General features: G+C 37.5%; 1 protein-coding gene across 1 annotated transcript; it reads right to left on the reverse strand.

Annotated features, from left to right (window-relative positions):
• Positions 1–3,539: 3,539 nt before the first annotated feature.
• On the reverse strand, positions 3,540–16,016 carry LOC149815368 (glutamate--tRNA ligase, cytoplasmic-like). Its single transcript, XM_089989703.1, has 6 exons — positions 15,458–16,016; positions 13,927–14,023; positions 13,666–13,819; positions 12,457–13,559; positions 11,885–12,352; positions 3,540–3,969 (listed from the first exon to the last, which is right to left on the reverse strand). The coding sequence occupies exons 1-6, from the start codon at positions 15,694–15,696 to the stop codon at positions 3,718–3,720; spliced, it is 2,313 nt and encodes a 770-aa protein (XP_089845829.1). The 5' UTR covers positions 15,697–16,016; the 3' UTR covers positions 3,540–3,717.
• Positions 16,017–16,309: the final 293 nt, after the last annotated feature.

Here is a 16,309-nt window from a genome sequence, read left to right on the forward strand (position 1 = left end):
AATAAATTCTTTTTGGGACTTTTATAATAGGCTAATTAGAAAATACGAAGTAAAATTTGTCTTGATTTCAAAATTTTAGAAGGAAGATGGTCCTTCAGGGCAATATATATAAAAAAAGAAATGCAGAGATTTTTGTAAAGAAATTTAAAGTCTTTTTACAAAAGTTTGAAATAAAATCTTCTAAATTTAAAGTTGTGTCCCCTTCTTTCCAATTGACGAAATTTAAAAATCAATATCAAAACTATCCAGATTATTTTCCTGAGAAAACTTTTGTAATTCAGAGTCCTGGGGGTTAAGATGAGAGAAACTGATAATTTTGAAAAACCCAGGGATTTGAAATCAATTTTGAAAGAGTTAAAATTTGAATCTAGATTGATAATTTTGGAAATCAAGAGTTCTGGATCTCGATATGACATGATGTGTAGTGAAATGATATAAAATGCTCATGCGATGATATGCAAAGACATGTCTCATGAAATGCCACTCTGAATCAGGAATTGGAAATTCTAGCTTCCTGTTAAGAGTAGGATTTTGAAAATTTGTGATTTGCAGATAAAATAGAGAAATTTGAAGAATTGAGAGTGAATTTTGGACTTTCTGCAAGGTCCAATCTCAGAAAATAACTATTTTGCCCTTCAGTGATCTCAGAGAACCCAATATGATAATTAGTGGAAATGTCAGGAAGGTGAGTGAAAATTTGGGATGTTTACAGGTACCAGAACCAAGCCCGTTCAATTTACATCCTTAGATGGCAACATGCCAAAGATATGTAATCTTGAAGGCTTGAACAATCACGTGTGGCTAAGGCAGAATGCTTCCTTACTGATGTATTTTTACATCCCACAGCTTCGGCAGTTTGCTTAGCTCCATTCATCTTCAGCGCAAGAGCACTTGATCCATGAGCTATTACACACTCTTTCAAGGGTGGCTGCTTTTAGACAAACCTCCTCGCTATTTCTACCCCTCTATCTCCTTTATCACTGAGCAGTCATTTAGGGAGGGATTTATGGAAAAATAGTGGTTAAATTCAATGTTGTTCAATGAGGATTTAGGGCGCAGGTATGGACTAAGTGCGAGTCTTGGCCCTATTAGAAATACCAGCAGAAGTTAGGAACCCATTACAAATGATAATGAGAAAAACATTCATAGTTGGAGTGACAGGGGCAGTTATAGTTACACTAATATTGATTATTTACTTAGCTTGGACAGTGCTTTCTTGGACAGGGCATCAAGGACAAGCATCTTTACCGATTAACCAATTTCTGAACGCTGCAGTGGAGGCACATTCTACATGGGGCAAGCTATGGTTGTCGTGTTAATGAATGGCCTCTCTTGATGCGTTAGGATGTCTAGAGGCTCTTAATGTCACAGGTAGGGCTGTCAATGGGTCAACATTGTACCAAGTATGACTCGACCTGTGCTTGAATTTTTAGATATGGGCATAAAAAGTGTCAACCTGACCTGGACTCAACCAGAGCATATGCGGGGCTGGGTTTGGGTTATGATTTTTGCCGAGTACTGGACTCAACCCGAGTATTTTACATGTAATTTTAGTAATAGTAAACTTATGAAATTATACATATCCAGATCCAGGTTTGAGATTTCATCTTCCTAACTTGATAAAACCCAAACTCGGCGACAAATTGTTATTTGGGTGGGTTTGGGTATACCCTGTTGGGTCGTGTACCCAACCTGTAAGTCATGTAGCAGCCCAGTTGTCTATTTGGTGGCTAGCCCAATGTTGCCTGAATAGGTATCGGCACTGAATCGATTTTCAAAATGATTCATTTTTCGATTGGGCCATTTTTTAACCAGCAGATGACATGTGTCATAAAATATTAAAATATACTTTAAAACATTTTATATTATTTTTAAATTTTTTAAAAAAATAAGCTGAATCAGCTTGGTTTCGTATGGATTTCTGGCCGATACGATACTGAACATTGGGCTAGTCATAAGGCCTACAGTTGGGCCACTTTCCCTTATTCTGGAATTTAGCTTGGTCCAAAAGCTATTATTAAAATTTTCAAAGTTTACTCTCTCTCTCTCTTGAGCGTGTACATATGTGTGCATAGATTTCTTGGGGAATAAACCCTTTGTTGTACCTTGAAGACATGAATATGCATTCTGAGTTACAATCATGCTTAGTGCGGAATGTTTCACACTGGTTCAGAAAATAACCTTACTGTTTTTGTTAAATGACATGTTCTTCGAATTACCTCACAATTTGCTGAAATTTTCACATATCAAAAAATGAAAAAAATGACTACTGTCTTTGCAAAATGATGTGCTTTTGAAAGAGCCTCACAATTTGCTGAAATCCACCACATGTCCAAATTTTAGCTTCACAATTTTAAGATATTTTTTGCCCTTCTGCAAATATAGCACGATGTTCTCAAATCATTGTTACAAATGTTCTTAAAACATGTGTTGTTTAATAAAAAAAAATGTATAAGGACACAAACAGGACATTCACAAATACTTTGGTAACTCATGGTTGCGAATGTGTCCAAAATGTGTGAACCTCTTTTTAACTAAATATTCTCACATTTGTTAATATCATGACCTTTGCATGTCAATGTCATCTTGGATGTGTCACTTATGTGATTTTAATAAAATGAGGTTTACACATTTTGAGAACATTAGTAAGCATAAGTTATGAAGTTCTTAAAAATACGTTAACCTCATTTAACTAAATACTCTCACATTTGTGAAGGTCTTTCCCTTTGCATGCTAATGTCCTCACAGATTTGTAAGTGTCCTTCTTCTGGTGACCCTTGTGTAATTTTAGTAAAAGGAGGTTCACACATTTTAAAGACATTCACAACCGCAAGTTGCGAAAGTCTCAAAAATGTGAAAAATTCCTTTTACTAAATACTCTCACAATTGTAAATATCATCACACATTTGCAAACGTCCACTTGCATGTACCCCTTATATAATTTTAGTAGAAGGAAGTTAAAATATTTAAAGATATCTCTTGTGCTATATTTGCAGGAGGACAAAATGTCCTAAAAAGTTAAAAAACATACATTTTGAATATGAAGAAGATTTCAATAAATTGTGAAGCATTTATGAAATTGCACCATTTTACAATGACAGTCTTCGACCCTAGTTTGTGTATTTAGCTGCATTTGGCATACCTGAATAAGCAGCCTGCATTTTCCATGATCAAGCTTTGTTGATTATTAAAGACTTGGTTCGTCTAACCGTGTTTAGGATTAGTATCCTATCACCAGACACTTGGCCCACCATTCAAGCGTAGGACGATCACTTTTTTATCTTTTCTTTAATTTCAAGATCATGGATTGGAATAACAGAGTTGCACTACCTTCGGTTTGTAATTAAAAAGAAAGACGAGTTTCAGACATTTACTCAAGGTCAATTTTTCCTAGAGACAATCTAACAAGGGGAACTCACCCCCTCAGGCTTAAGTAAACCAACTATATACAGACTGTAAAATCATCCGATTTTGCAAAACATATCACCGTAACCGTCAAAAATGAAAGATGAGAATACCTCATGAAGATGAAAAGCTAATTCGCAGTCAAAATTCTGAAATACTAAAAATCCAAATTACAAAAATGACTCGTGTTTAACTGAAAGAGAATTGGAAACAAAGCAAAAGTAAAACCAAAAATAAAATTTGTAGATCCCAATGAGAAAGTAACAATACACTAGTATTAGACATCTGAGATGGGGAAAGTTGGACAACAATTTAATGGATCTGCAAGTTGTTGAGGTCTCTGGATAAGCTTAATGGTGTTTGCTGCCTACCATCAGGGATGGCAATCAGAACTATTGGCTTTGAAGGTCGAACATAAGGAACATCGCATCGGTAATAGCCTTTCCGTTCCAGCTGCAGTATCTCCCCACGTTTCAAGTTTCGCATATTAGAGTCACCAAGAGCTGCTGTCTCCCGCCTCGTGCAGGGGTTAAGCACATCAAGGAAGTCTTCCCCTTCTTCCAACTGCACAAAACAATGTCATCAGGTGCTAATCCGGATACTCCACTAGTACTGAAAGGAAACTAACGCTGGAAAAGATTGGTTCATAAGAGAAGTTTCTGATATGAAGAAAGCAGTGAACATTTGTAACAGAAGGTTTAGATTTTGGACCAACCAGATAAAACAAGTACAGGTGAAAGACATGACTCCAAGATTCAGACAAGTAAATCAAAGAAAACTTGAAAAGCACAAAGTATTCAACATCAGACAAGTCAGAGAAAACTGGAAAAGCACACTATTCAATATATGTCCATAGAACAGTAACCAAACATGACAGACCAAGCAACTGGAAACGCAAAACAGTAACATATCAGATACATATCTACCGCATGCTCTTCATTTTCAGGATACATGTTCAGCAACAATGACTAGAAGTTGAATGGTTTGGGGTCCAGAGCTCAATCAGAAAATCTGACCTAGCTGTCAGGTTAGATAATAGGAAAGAGAAAACTAAAGCATCAACAAGTTGCACATGGACAAAAGGAATGAAGCATAGCTGCATAAGCACTGGGTGGGCAAAAGAGCCCTAGCATAACCAGGAAAAGAATCATGCCCAAGCAACACGTGATAAATACGAAGTATCATGAAACCCAAAGTTTCATCATGCGTGAAGAGTGAAGAACAGAGAAAGAGAAGGAGCTGCAGAGAAAACCTAATTCCCAATACAGGAATCGGCTATTGAACCTCTCATTATATGTTATTAGTGATACAAAAGATTTCAGGGTACTAAAATACCCTTTTATAATACAAAACAATTACACAGGTGCCATTAATGAGATAATATAACATGTGATTACGTATTCGGGTCTGGACCCTGACCCGAGACCCGAACACACATCTTTTCACCCTCCCTCAAGTTGTGCATGGTTTTGAACCATGAACAACTTGCCTTTTAACATCCAAAACCTATCTTTAGTCAATCCTTTTGTGAATATATCAGTCACTATATCAGTAGTCCGTATAAATTCAGGCTCAATCTCCTTATCTTCTACCTTTTGTCTCACAAAGTGTTGATCTATTTCGATATGTTTGGCCCCGACTGTGATAAATGGGATTGAAGAACATATTGATGGCACTTTGATTGTCACATAAAAAGAGGGATCGAGAGATCGATTCTCCCACTTCTGTCAGCAAATGTCTAATCCAAGTAGCTTCAGCAGTAGCGACTGCCATTGACCTATACTCGGCTTTTGTACTTGATCTAGCAACAACCTTTTGTTTCTTATTACTCCAAGATACCAAATTCATCCCAACAAACACACAATAGCCAGATACAGATCTGCGTTCATCTGGATCCCCCGCCCCGTCTGCATTAGTATAGACAATAATTTCATGTTCATTTTGCTCATTTGTCCTTTTTCTGTACAAAAGGTCATCCCCAACCATTCCCTTCAAGTACCGAAGTATCCGTTTAACCACTTCCATATGTCCTTCACGTGGCTCATGCATGAACTGTGAGACCTGATTTACTGAGTAAACAATATCAGGTCTAGTGAAAGTAAGATATTGCAACATGCCTATGATGCTACGATATTTTGTAGGATTCTCATATAGATCTCCATCTTGAGAACTAAATATCTGGTGAAGGATGATGGGAGTTCCCAAGGGTTTGCAGTCTTTTATACCTACCTTATTGAGCACATCAATAGTGTACTTATGTTGGGAGAGAGTCATTCCTTTAGAGGTACTGTCAACTTCAACTCCAAGGAAGTATCGCAGTTTCCCAAGATCCTTCATTTTGAATCTCTGATTCAAGAGATGTTTGACCTTCTCAATATGAACTTTGGAATTACCTGTGATGATAATATCATCCACATATTAACAGCAGAGTAACCACATCTTGGTTCTTGAATATAAACAAAGAATGGTCAAGGAGAGATCGCCTAAAACCATATTTTTGTATTTCAAGAGAGAAACTATCAAACCAGGAACGGGATGCCTGCTTCAATCCGTATATCGCTCTTTTTAATTTGCATACGTATTTGGTAGGATTTCCTTCTGCATAGCTAGTGGGTTGTTTCATGTATACTTTCTCCTTCAAGTTTCCATGGAGAAAAGCATTTTTGACATCAAGTTGACTAATTGTCCACTGATGTTCAACAGCTAAAGATAGTATGATTCTGATTGTCCCCATTTTCACAACTGGACTAAAAGTCTCATCATAATCCTATCCTTGCTTCTGTGTAAATCCTTTTGCCACAAGTCTCGCCTTGTACCGTTCTATAGTCCCATTCGGTTTGTACTTTATTTTGTACACCCATTTCGACCCAACTACATTTCTGTCAGGTGGTCTGGGAACAATATCCCAGGTACCACATTCATATAGAGCCTCCATTTCTTCATTCATTGCTTCAATCCATCTTTTAGAATTTGCTGCTTGAAAAAATGTTGTGGGTTCATCTTCCTTGCTCAAGGCAGTTAGAAAAAGTTGAAAGTCCAGTGAAAAGTTTTCATAACTGACCCATCTTTCTATCGGATGTCGAGAGCGGGTGGGTCTACTAGTGGATATAGAAGGTGTATCCATTTTCTGATTAAAGATAGGAGGTGCATCCCTTTCTCGTCGAGTATAAACAAGACCTTTATACCTTTCTGGACCCAAGGATGGCTCTGTACTCTCCTGTGTAATCAGCCTATCAGCAGACATAGCTTCTTTATCCTTTTGATCACAATCTGAAGAACAGATATCACTAGTACCAGAGAAAAGCTCAGAATTCAACCAAGGATGATAGACCTCAACTTTGAAATTTGATTCAGGAGTAATGCGTCGATGATCAAAATACAATTCATCAAAGATAACATTTCTTGATATTTTGATGTGCTTGCTTATGGGATCATAGCACCTGTATCCTTTATAGTCATCTGCATATCCCACAAACCTGCACTTCAAGGCCTTGTCCTGAAACTTATGTCTCATTGAACTGTCAATATGAGCATAACATACACAACCAAACATGCGCAAATCATGATAGTTGAGCTGAACTTTAAATAGGAAAAAATAAGGAGATTTGTTCTCCAAAATAGTCATGGGTAATCGATTTATCACATGAACTACTGAATGAAAAGCTTTTGTCCATATAGTAATCGGAAGATTACTATCATGTATCATACTCATTGTACTCTCAACAATATGGCGATGCTTTCTTTCAGCAATCTCATTATGTTGAGGTGTATGAGGGCAAGACACCCTTCGCTTTATTCCATTACTTTGAAGAAAATTAGTAAAATCACTTGAAGAGAATTCACCTCCTCCATCACATTGGAAACAAAGAAAATTTTCAGAAAATTGATTCTTGACAAAGGTATGAAAATTTTGAAACAACTTGAAGGTCTCAGACTTGTGTTTCATAAAGAAAATCCAAGTATAACGAGAATAGCTGCCAACAAATATAAGATAATATCTAGTTCCAGATAAAGAGGCAACTGGGGCAGGCCCCCAAACATCAGAACAGATAATCTCAAAAGGTCTTGAAGCTCTTTTATTAATAGAATGAAAAGGTAAAACATGACTCTGATATAAGTGACAACTAGAACATTTGTTGTCATTGACATTCATTCCTAAACTAGACTTGGGGATGAGGTTATTTAAAACAAGCTTCTCAATAAAATTGCTACTGCAATGACCTAAACGACCATGCCAAAGATTTGGCTTATTGGATTCAGAGACACTAAAAACACATGTAGGAACCACTGAGGACGACGATGAGGAGAACTTCAAGTTTGGGTCAACAGAGCGGACACGAGAGGAAGGGTCTTCTTAAAAAACATACATATTGCCTTGTCGTTTTCCTTTAGCGAACGTCTCCCTCGTGCAGAGATCCTTGACAAGAACAGAAGAGTGAGTAAATTCAACTGAAGCATTGGTATCATCAACAAACTTGGAAACAGAAACAATATTTTTCTTGATGTTGGGAGCATAAAGAACCTTTGAAAGACTGAGAGAAGACTTTGTCATGGGTATAACAGAATTTCCAATATGAGAAATAGAATGGTGAGATCCATTCCCAGTGACTATACTATTTCTACCAATGTAAGGAACAAGGTTTAGGAGCTTACCTGCATCGCCAGTAACATGAGTTGTTGCCCCAGAGTCCAAATACCAAGTACCTTCCTCATTCTGTTTCAGGTTTAATCCTGTTAGGGCAGACAATAACAATTCTTTTACTTCTCCGCTGGCCTTTGTGCTATGCGTTCCTCTCTTTGCTTCAGTCTGTGTTGATTTTCCTTTATTTAGGGGATTAAACCAACAATTAGCTTTGATGTGTCATCTTTTATTACACAGAAAACAAGTAGGAATTGGCCTCTGTCGCTGTGAGTTGGGATGTATGTTGGGTGAAGGTAATAGTCCACGACCTCCTTGTCCACTTCTTCCTTGTCCCCCTCTTCCATTAACAGCATAATTTCCTCGTCCTCGTCCAAAGACTACCCCTGTAGCAAGAACCTCTTGCGTCCCTGTATGCATATGTGATTCTTCAGAAAACCCTTTCAGGTTCATCTCATATTGAAGTAGTTTGGCACGCAGGTCTTCAAATATGGGCAGATCAGGTAGACACAACAAGAAAGTAACAATCATATGATAGTCAGGCCCCAATCTACTCTTTATTAGTCACTGCACACCCAACCACTGCTAATTGATTTGTGATGATCTTCAATTTGTTTAAGTATTCCATGATAGTCATGGAGTCCTTTCTTAACATCTGAAATTCCCTTTTAAGAAATACAATCCTTGATTGAGAAACCTGTGAATATGTCTGAACTAGTCTGTCCCAAAGTTGCATGGCAGTGCAGTCATCTGGAATTGCCACAAGCACTTCTTGTGACAACGTAGAGGTAATGTAAGCAACTAATGCTTGGTCTCTTTTCATCCAAGCCACAAATTCAGTATTTCTAACATATACTATGGTAGATGCTCCTTTATTGCCTTTTTCTTCACGTGATATAAACTCTGGAGGAACTGGAACAGATCCATCCAGATGTCCAGAAAGATCCTGACTCCTAATGAAAGGAATGATTTGCCTCTTCCAAATCAGAAAATTAGAATTGTTTAATTTTTCAGACACGAGTTGGCTAAGAAAGCTTGAGGAAAGGCCAGACTGAGAAGGAAATGTATCCATGTTTTATGATAAGAACAAGGAGAATGTGTCTAGCACACAGCCCGATGATAGCTAGAAGCCGGTATATAGAAAGACAACTTTCAATTCCAAGGTAATTCCCGCAGCCTCTTACCCCTTTTTTTTGTTGTTACTGACAGAGTAGTCACGCAGATGACAAAAAAAAACAAAAAAAACTGGAACTTCTTTTCCCTTTTTTTTTGCAGAATAACTATACCGGGCTATGCGAAGAACAATAAACAATAATCAAGAAAAAGAACTGGAAAATAAAACCAAGTCTGATATCCAACTTAGATGTAATATTGAATTCAGATCAGATCTGTAACCATGGTTGTCAGTTGAGGAAGCGGGAGCGAGAAGCGAAACGGGAAGCGGGAGCGGGAAGCGGGAAGCGAGGCACTTTCAAAATTTTAGGAAGCGGGAAGCATGGGACCACTTAGGAGCGATTCGGAAATCGTCTCGGAAGCGACCTAGGAAGCGAGGGGGAAGCGAAAAAAATAAAAAATGCAAAATACAAAAAAATTGAAAAAAAATGGGGGAAGCGTGCTTCCCATTTAAAAGTGGCGCTTCCACGCACGCTTCGGAAGCGCGACGTTTCGCGCTTCTGAAGCGCGCTTCCCCTTTTACTTAGGCGCTTCCGGTAACTATGTCTGTAACTATCCAGATTTGAAAGAGGGTATCACTAAGAACGAAATTTTAAGAGAAACACATAAATGAATCTCAGACCCGATTTTGATTTAACACATTCAAGGGTAAAATAATAAAAAATATCGAACGACAGATGGAGTCAGATCTAAATCTGATCAGATCTGATCAACAGGGAGAAAAACGAGATTGATAGACAGCCGATTACTTGATCCGATATGATTCTGAGCAACAGATTGATTTAAAACAGACTGAGATTAAGAAAAGAAAAAGGGAATCACGCAGAAACTTTCAATAAGCGAAGAAGCAGGACGATTACAAAGAAGCAGCAGTAGAGAGACGCAGCGTAAATGGTGATATCGACGATGACGATAACGACGAGGGAGAAAAAGGAAAAGTGCAGGCACAAAAAAGAGGAGATAAACAAAATCGATTTTCTGACTTGTCAGGCTAATCAGTCTTTTTAGACATACCTTTGGAAGCGATCCCAGATCCAGCTCTAGCGTGGCTTTGATACCATGTTAGATTTCATAAAACCCAAAGATTCATCATGCGTGAAGAGTGAAGAACAGAGAAAGAGAAGGAGCTGCAGAGAAAACCTAATTCCCAATACAGGAATCGGCTATTGAACCTCTCATTATATGCTATTAGTGATAGAAAAGATTTTAGGGTACTAAAATACCCTTTTATAATACAAAACAATTATACAGGTGCCATTAATGAGATAATATAACATGTGATTACCTATGTCACACGGACTCGGCTAGGGAGGTGCCGCACCCGAGTCGACACGCCCCGACACGGGTGCGGCTTCGGACTCGGCCCAGACTTGGTCAACACCGAGTCAGACTCGGTCAAAGAGTCGAGGCCGAGTCCGTCCACATTTTGGACTCGGTCAACTTTGATCGAGTCCAAAAATGTCTATTTTTAAGATGAAAAACAAAAAAAAATCATTTTTATATAACTTTTTTTTTAAAATATATATATAACCAGACTGCAATGCAGTTGCACAGTCACAGACTATGCAACTGCATAGTCTGTGACTGTGCACAGTCTGTGACTGTGCACAGTCACAGACTGCATTGCACAGTCTATGCAACTGCAGTCCATTTGATTGGGGATGTGTGATCTTTAAGGGGAAGCGTGATTCCTCCAACGAAGGGTGAGCTGCCTACTAGAAAGTTGCTTCTCAGTGTTCAGGACCAATACTTTGAAATATCTTTCAATTTATCAATTTAAAGGAATATAAATACAATACAACCAGGAGATGTATATTTTCATATGCAAGTCATATTTTCTCTACTGAAAAACTTGATATTTTTATATATTCATGTACTGATAAATGACAATGAAATTGCTAATAAATTTTTTCTGTTGCTATGTTATTGCTTCTATATATATATATATATATATATATATATATATATATATATATATATATATATATATATATAGCCGAGTCCCCGTGTCCAAAATTTTTTAAATTGCGCCGCACCTGTGTCGCACCCGCACCCGCACCCATGTGACATAGGTGATTACGTATTCGGGTCTGGACCCTGACCCGAGACCCGAATACACATCTTTTCAGTATGATCATCTTTTTTCCTTCCTATTTTACTGTTCTTTTGATAATGTCTGGATGCTTCATTGTTATGTTAGCAAGGGTACACACAAAATGTGGTGAGCTTAAGCCATTCAGAGGTATGACCTTCCACCAGAAACTCAAAGAGAGACCACCACAAGAACGCTATCATTTATGTCAAAACATTAAACACAAACTATATATATATAGTTTTTACTGTTTAATGAGCTACAATGGAAATTGACAATATTAATAAAATTGTTCAATATACATCAATACAAAAATATACTTATTAATCATATTATCAAATATTTAATGAGATCTTGAAAGCTTTTCATGAGCTCATTGAATATCATAATATATACTTTCAAGCTCAAGCTTTGCTCATTAATTAAACAGTGAGCTTAAGCCGAGCTTTTTGCAAGAAGCTCATCACATTTGAGCCTTACTAACAGGTGAATCTAAACACTTGATCAAATATAAAACAAAGTCAAAAAGTTAAAGGCACAACTGGTAGGAAAAGGAATCAGAAGCATAAATGCACCTTCTTTTTCGTGATCAGGTAATCGAGATCAGCTAAAGAAAGATTGACTAGTTCTGTTGTCTCAGGCAACCAGGTAAGCTTCAATTTGGTTGTTTTAACAGATCCCTCAAGATGCAATGCTCCTGTCAAGAGAATAACTTTTCCATCCTGATCCTTCTGGATTTCTTTTATGATGGCATTTCCCCAGTCCATTAAAGTTACCTCCTCTCCTTCTGTCATAGCAGAAGCATCAGCTTGTTCTATCCAAATCCTCCTTGTATACGTAGTAGCTTTTTGCCCAGCACCCTCATATTTTTTATGCCGAGGTATAATTCGAACAAATGGTGTCTCAGGGCCATTAGTTAAAGTCAAAATCACTCGTCCTTCTTCGAGAACAGCAGTATGCCTTGGGCATATTGGATCGATTAATTTCTTATTGATAGTCCACAGCTTGTCCCATTCCATCAGGTTGAGATTTTTTGATGCACCCTAAAAAATTGGAGGGAAGAGTTTGCATTTAATTTTCATCAAAGCAGTCAATATAATATCCTTACCTATAATAAGAAAAGAGGTCAACAAGCAAATAAGCTTACCTGTGAGAGAATGAACTGAAGAAGAGCCTCAACAGTTAAGCCTCTACGCACCATTCCTTGTACAGTGGGAAACCGAGGATCATCCCAACCCTCAACTTTCCCATGCTCAACAAACCACAAAAGTTTACGCTTGCTCAAAAGAGTGTAGACAAGATTCAACCGACTGAACTCATAGATCTGTACCTTCCGCACTCCCATATCATCTAAAATCCTGTAATACTGCTCATTCCTATCGTGATATTCACTTGAACGCAGCGCATGTGTTATACCTTCATATGCATCAACAAATGGGCAAGCAAAGTCATATGTTGGGTACACCTTATAGATTTTTCCTATACGATGATGAGGAACTGGGTTGGAGCGGTAATATACTGGATCTCGAAGTGACTTATTTAGGGCCTGCATGTCCAATTTACCACGCAAGCAGCACTGCAGGCCCCTCTCTGTCCCAGCTATCATTTCTTTCCACAAAGCCAAATTAGTCGCAAGGACGTTGTTCCTGCATTTTGAATCAATGCCATCCATTCTCTCTTTCTGCATTTGTTCCCTTGGTGTATCATCAACGTATGCTTTTCCACTGACTATCAACTTCTCAGCCATTTCCATCAAATTTGGAAAGTAATCTGAAGTGTAAGTGACCCTCTCATATTTGATACCCAAAGTATCTATATCTAACAAGATATTCTCCACAAACTCATTGCTTTCCTTAGCAGGATTTGTGTCATCGAAACGTACAATTAGTTTTCCTTGGTATTTTTGAGCGAAATATTGGTTCAGAAGTGCAGCCTTGGAATGACCAATGTGAAGGTAACCACTGGGCTCTGGAGCAAATCGTAAGACAACCTTACCAACTTCTGCACCAGGAAGTTCCACATCAAAGGGGCATATGGACTTCTCCTTATCATTACTTTCTGCATTGGTGGTAGTCTCCTCCTTCTCCTTTGGTTTTACAGATTTTGGCTTGCCCAACCCTCTTTTGCCAACATATGCCCCAGTAACTTCATTTAGGACTGGACCATATTCTGATGCTATTGAGTCATACCAGCGAACCAGATTCTGATATTTCTTGGACTTCCTCAAACTATCCCATCTTTGCCCAGTACCTTCAGAAACAAGCATACAGGTAAGTACTAAAACAAGTTAACAATTATGTAAAGCAGAAAGAATGTGCTAAAATCCACAATATATGGGTAGAATATGTAGAAATACATGCAAGACCAGACCAGACGGCTATGTCCGCAACTGATAAGTTATAACCCACCAAGAAAGTCCGCTTCAATAGATAACCATCCACACATTCACACGCATTCTCAAACTCCGGTCCTGATGAAAAGGTAGGGGAATACTCTAGCCATTTGTCAATCTGCAGAAAACATTTGCAGCATACTCATAAGACAAGAAATTAAACACATATTCATAAGAAGAAGAAAAGGCAGATCAGGGTATACAAAAGTAGAGACGTTGAACCACCTGTTTAGATTCAGCTGCATCACATGGATAAAAATTTGGGAGGTCTGCTGCCTGCCCAACATGACGTAGGAGCTCAGTCGTACCCTGCCATTTTGATCTGGCAGACAGATAAAGCACAATGGTTACAAAGCCATAGTGGTTGCCTACGGCCCTGAGTGTCTTGAGAAAAGTATATTTTTGAAACATATCCCCCTGATTGCACTGTCACATATATTAGTCTTGAGGATTTCTTGGTGAGCCAATTTCCCGGTACACTATAGGATGTTCTATAAATATCAGGAAAATCCTAGTGACTAAAAATGGAAAAGATAAGGTTTTTCTTGGAAAAAAGTAAAAAAATGTAGAATAGTTATTAAAAATATACAAATAAAGATTAACCAAACATATTTATTAAAAATACAGAAAGAAAAATGCAAAAAATTATTTTACCAATTAAGCAGATTTTGAAAATATAAAGACAATACAGCAATATATTCAAATTATTCTGAACAAACAAAAACTCATCACAAGTAAACGAGAAGGTTACAACATTATAACGAATTCATTTCTTCCAGTGTTTTCTTAAGGATGTGCTTGGATGCACCCGCTGGTCCAGAAAAAAAGTGAGGCAAGCAACAAATTCAGATTATGCACCAGAATGTAATGTCCCCATTTATCCCATTTCTCTGAATAAGTCAGTGGATCCAAACACACTGCTAAATGAGAAAGCTGCCAAAAAACCTTGTGAAACTTATTTGGATCATGATTCGTAAGACTTTCATTTTATGCTATAGCTTCTCTCATTTTGCAATTTCACGCTTTATTCTTAAAGCACAAAAAATAACAAAAAAATCTTGATTTATCCCTAGAAGAGAGAAAGGAAAAAGAAAATATTCTTGGTGAAACCATATATCTCTAGTCCAATTTGCTGCTAATATTCAATAGATAACTAAACAAGAAATGAAAATATTCAATAATTCCTTTGGGGGAAAAAATCATTATGTGTTCCCATCAGTTTCTATGAAAGCACGTGAACCACAAACAGTACCAAGTCCCATAAACAGAATGGAGAACAAAGAGACTAACAAGAAAGCGGTATCAGATTCAAAATTACATCATTTTCCATATCATCAATATCGTTCCCAGGAAAATCTTGGAAGTGAATTGACGGGGAGATTTCCGCACTGTTTTTTTCCTGGGAAAATCTCATAATTTTTGGAGAAAAAGGAAAACAACAAATTATGGAAAAGAAATAAGGGAACTTCAAATTTTTTTCCCAAGAGTTGGGGACCATAGAAAAAGTCCCGGCATTCAAAACCAGCGACATTTTACAAATATTGCGGGATATCAAATAAGCGAAAAAATCTCAATGAAAATTTCATGATATTCTCACAACATTATAAACACTTGCGATCACTGATCAAGTGAAAATAAGCTTCCTTGATCAACCTTCTCGATCTTCTCATCACATCTAAGACCAAGTACCAATTTGAACAAAGAAAAAAGCAAAATCAATACCAAAAAAACAAAAAAAGAGAAAAAGAGAGATTACCCCGAAGAATCGTATAACTCGGGCAAGGAGCCGGCGGTAAGAGTCGGATCGAGCTCAAGCGGAACGCTGGCAATTCTAGCCACTGCGATTACCGAAAGAGGTGGATTATCTGCCGCGAACGATAATTTGAATCCCATCTCTGCAAACAAACAGTACGAGAGATAAAAAAAAAAACAAAGAAAAAGAAGAAGAAGAAGAAAGGAGGATGTCAATAAGATATCTAGAAAACGAACTAGCATTACTCAAGATGATAAAAGAATAAAGAAGAAATTAAGAATCCCAAGAATTTACCAAACGTTAAAAAACAAACAGACATTAATCGAAAATTTTGAATTTCCAGTAATTCTCAAGCAATGAAAATGAAAAACAAAACTGGTTGATCATTTCAGTAAAAAAAATCTGTATAACGCAGGATTCCGACGAAGAAAGCAAAAGCTTAAACCCTAGAGAACGAAAACTCAAAATAAAATGAAAAAAGTAAAAATTACTTCTATTTGGTTTCTGTGCCTATAGAAAGGGCAGAATTGATCGATTAAAAGTCTTAGAGAGAGGACCAGAAGGGGAGGAAATCGATGGCAATTGCAGGAAGAAACCCTAGAGACTTCCCCAAAGCAAGGTTTCTTCAGTAGCTTCTGGAAAATTTCGATCATCCCCCTACGCTTTGCGTTATTTTCAAGCACGCACGATGAAATCCATGTTCGCAAAGTCCCGCTCTCGGGAAAATATCGGCACGAATAAATTAGAGATAATTTGAAATATCCAGCTTTACTTATCGAGGAGATCTCAAGAAAGTATTGTCGCATAAAAACATGAGATGTGTATAAATTATGTATAAAATTATAATTATATATA

This window comes from Nuphar pumila, chromosome 15 (assembly GCF_984573655.1).
Source record: "Nuphar pumila chromosome 15, dmNupPumi1.hap1.1, whole genome shotgun sequence".
Lineage (NCBI taxonomy): Eukaryota > Viridiplantae > Streptophyta > Magnoliopsida > Nymphaeales > Nymphaeaceae > Nuphar > Nuphar pumila.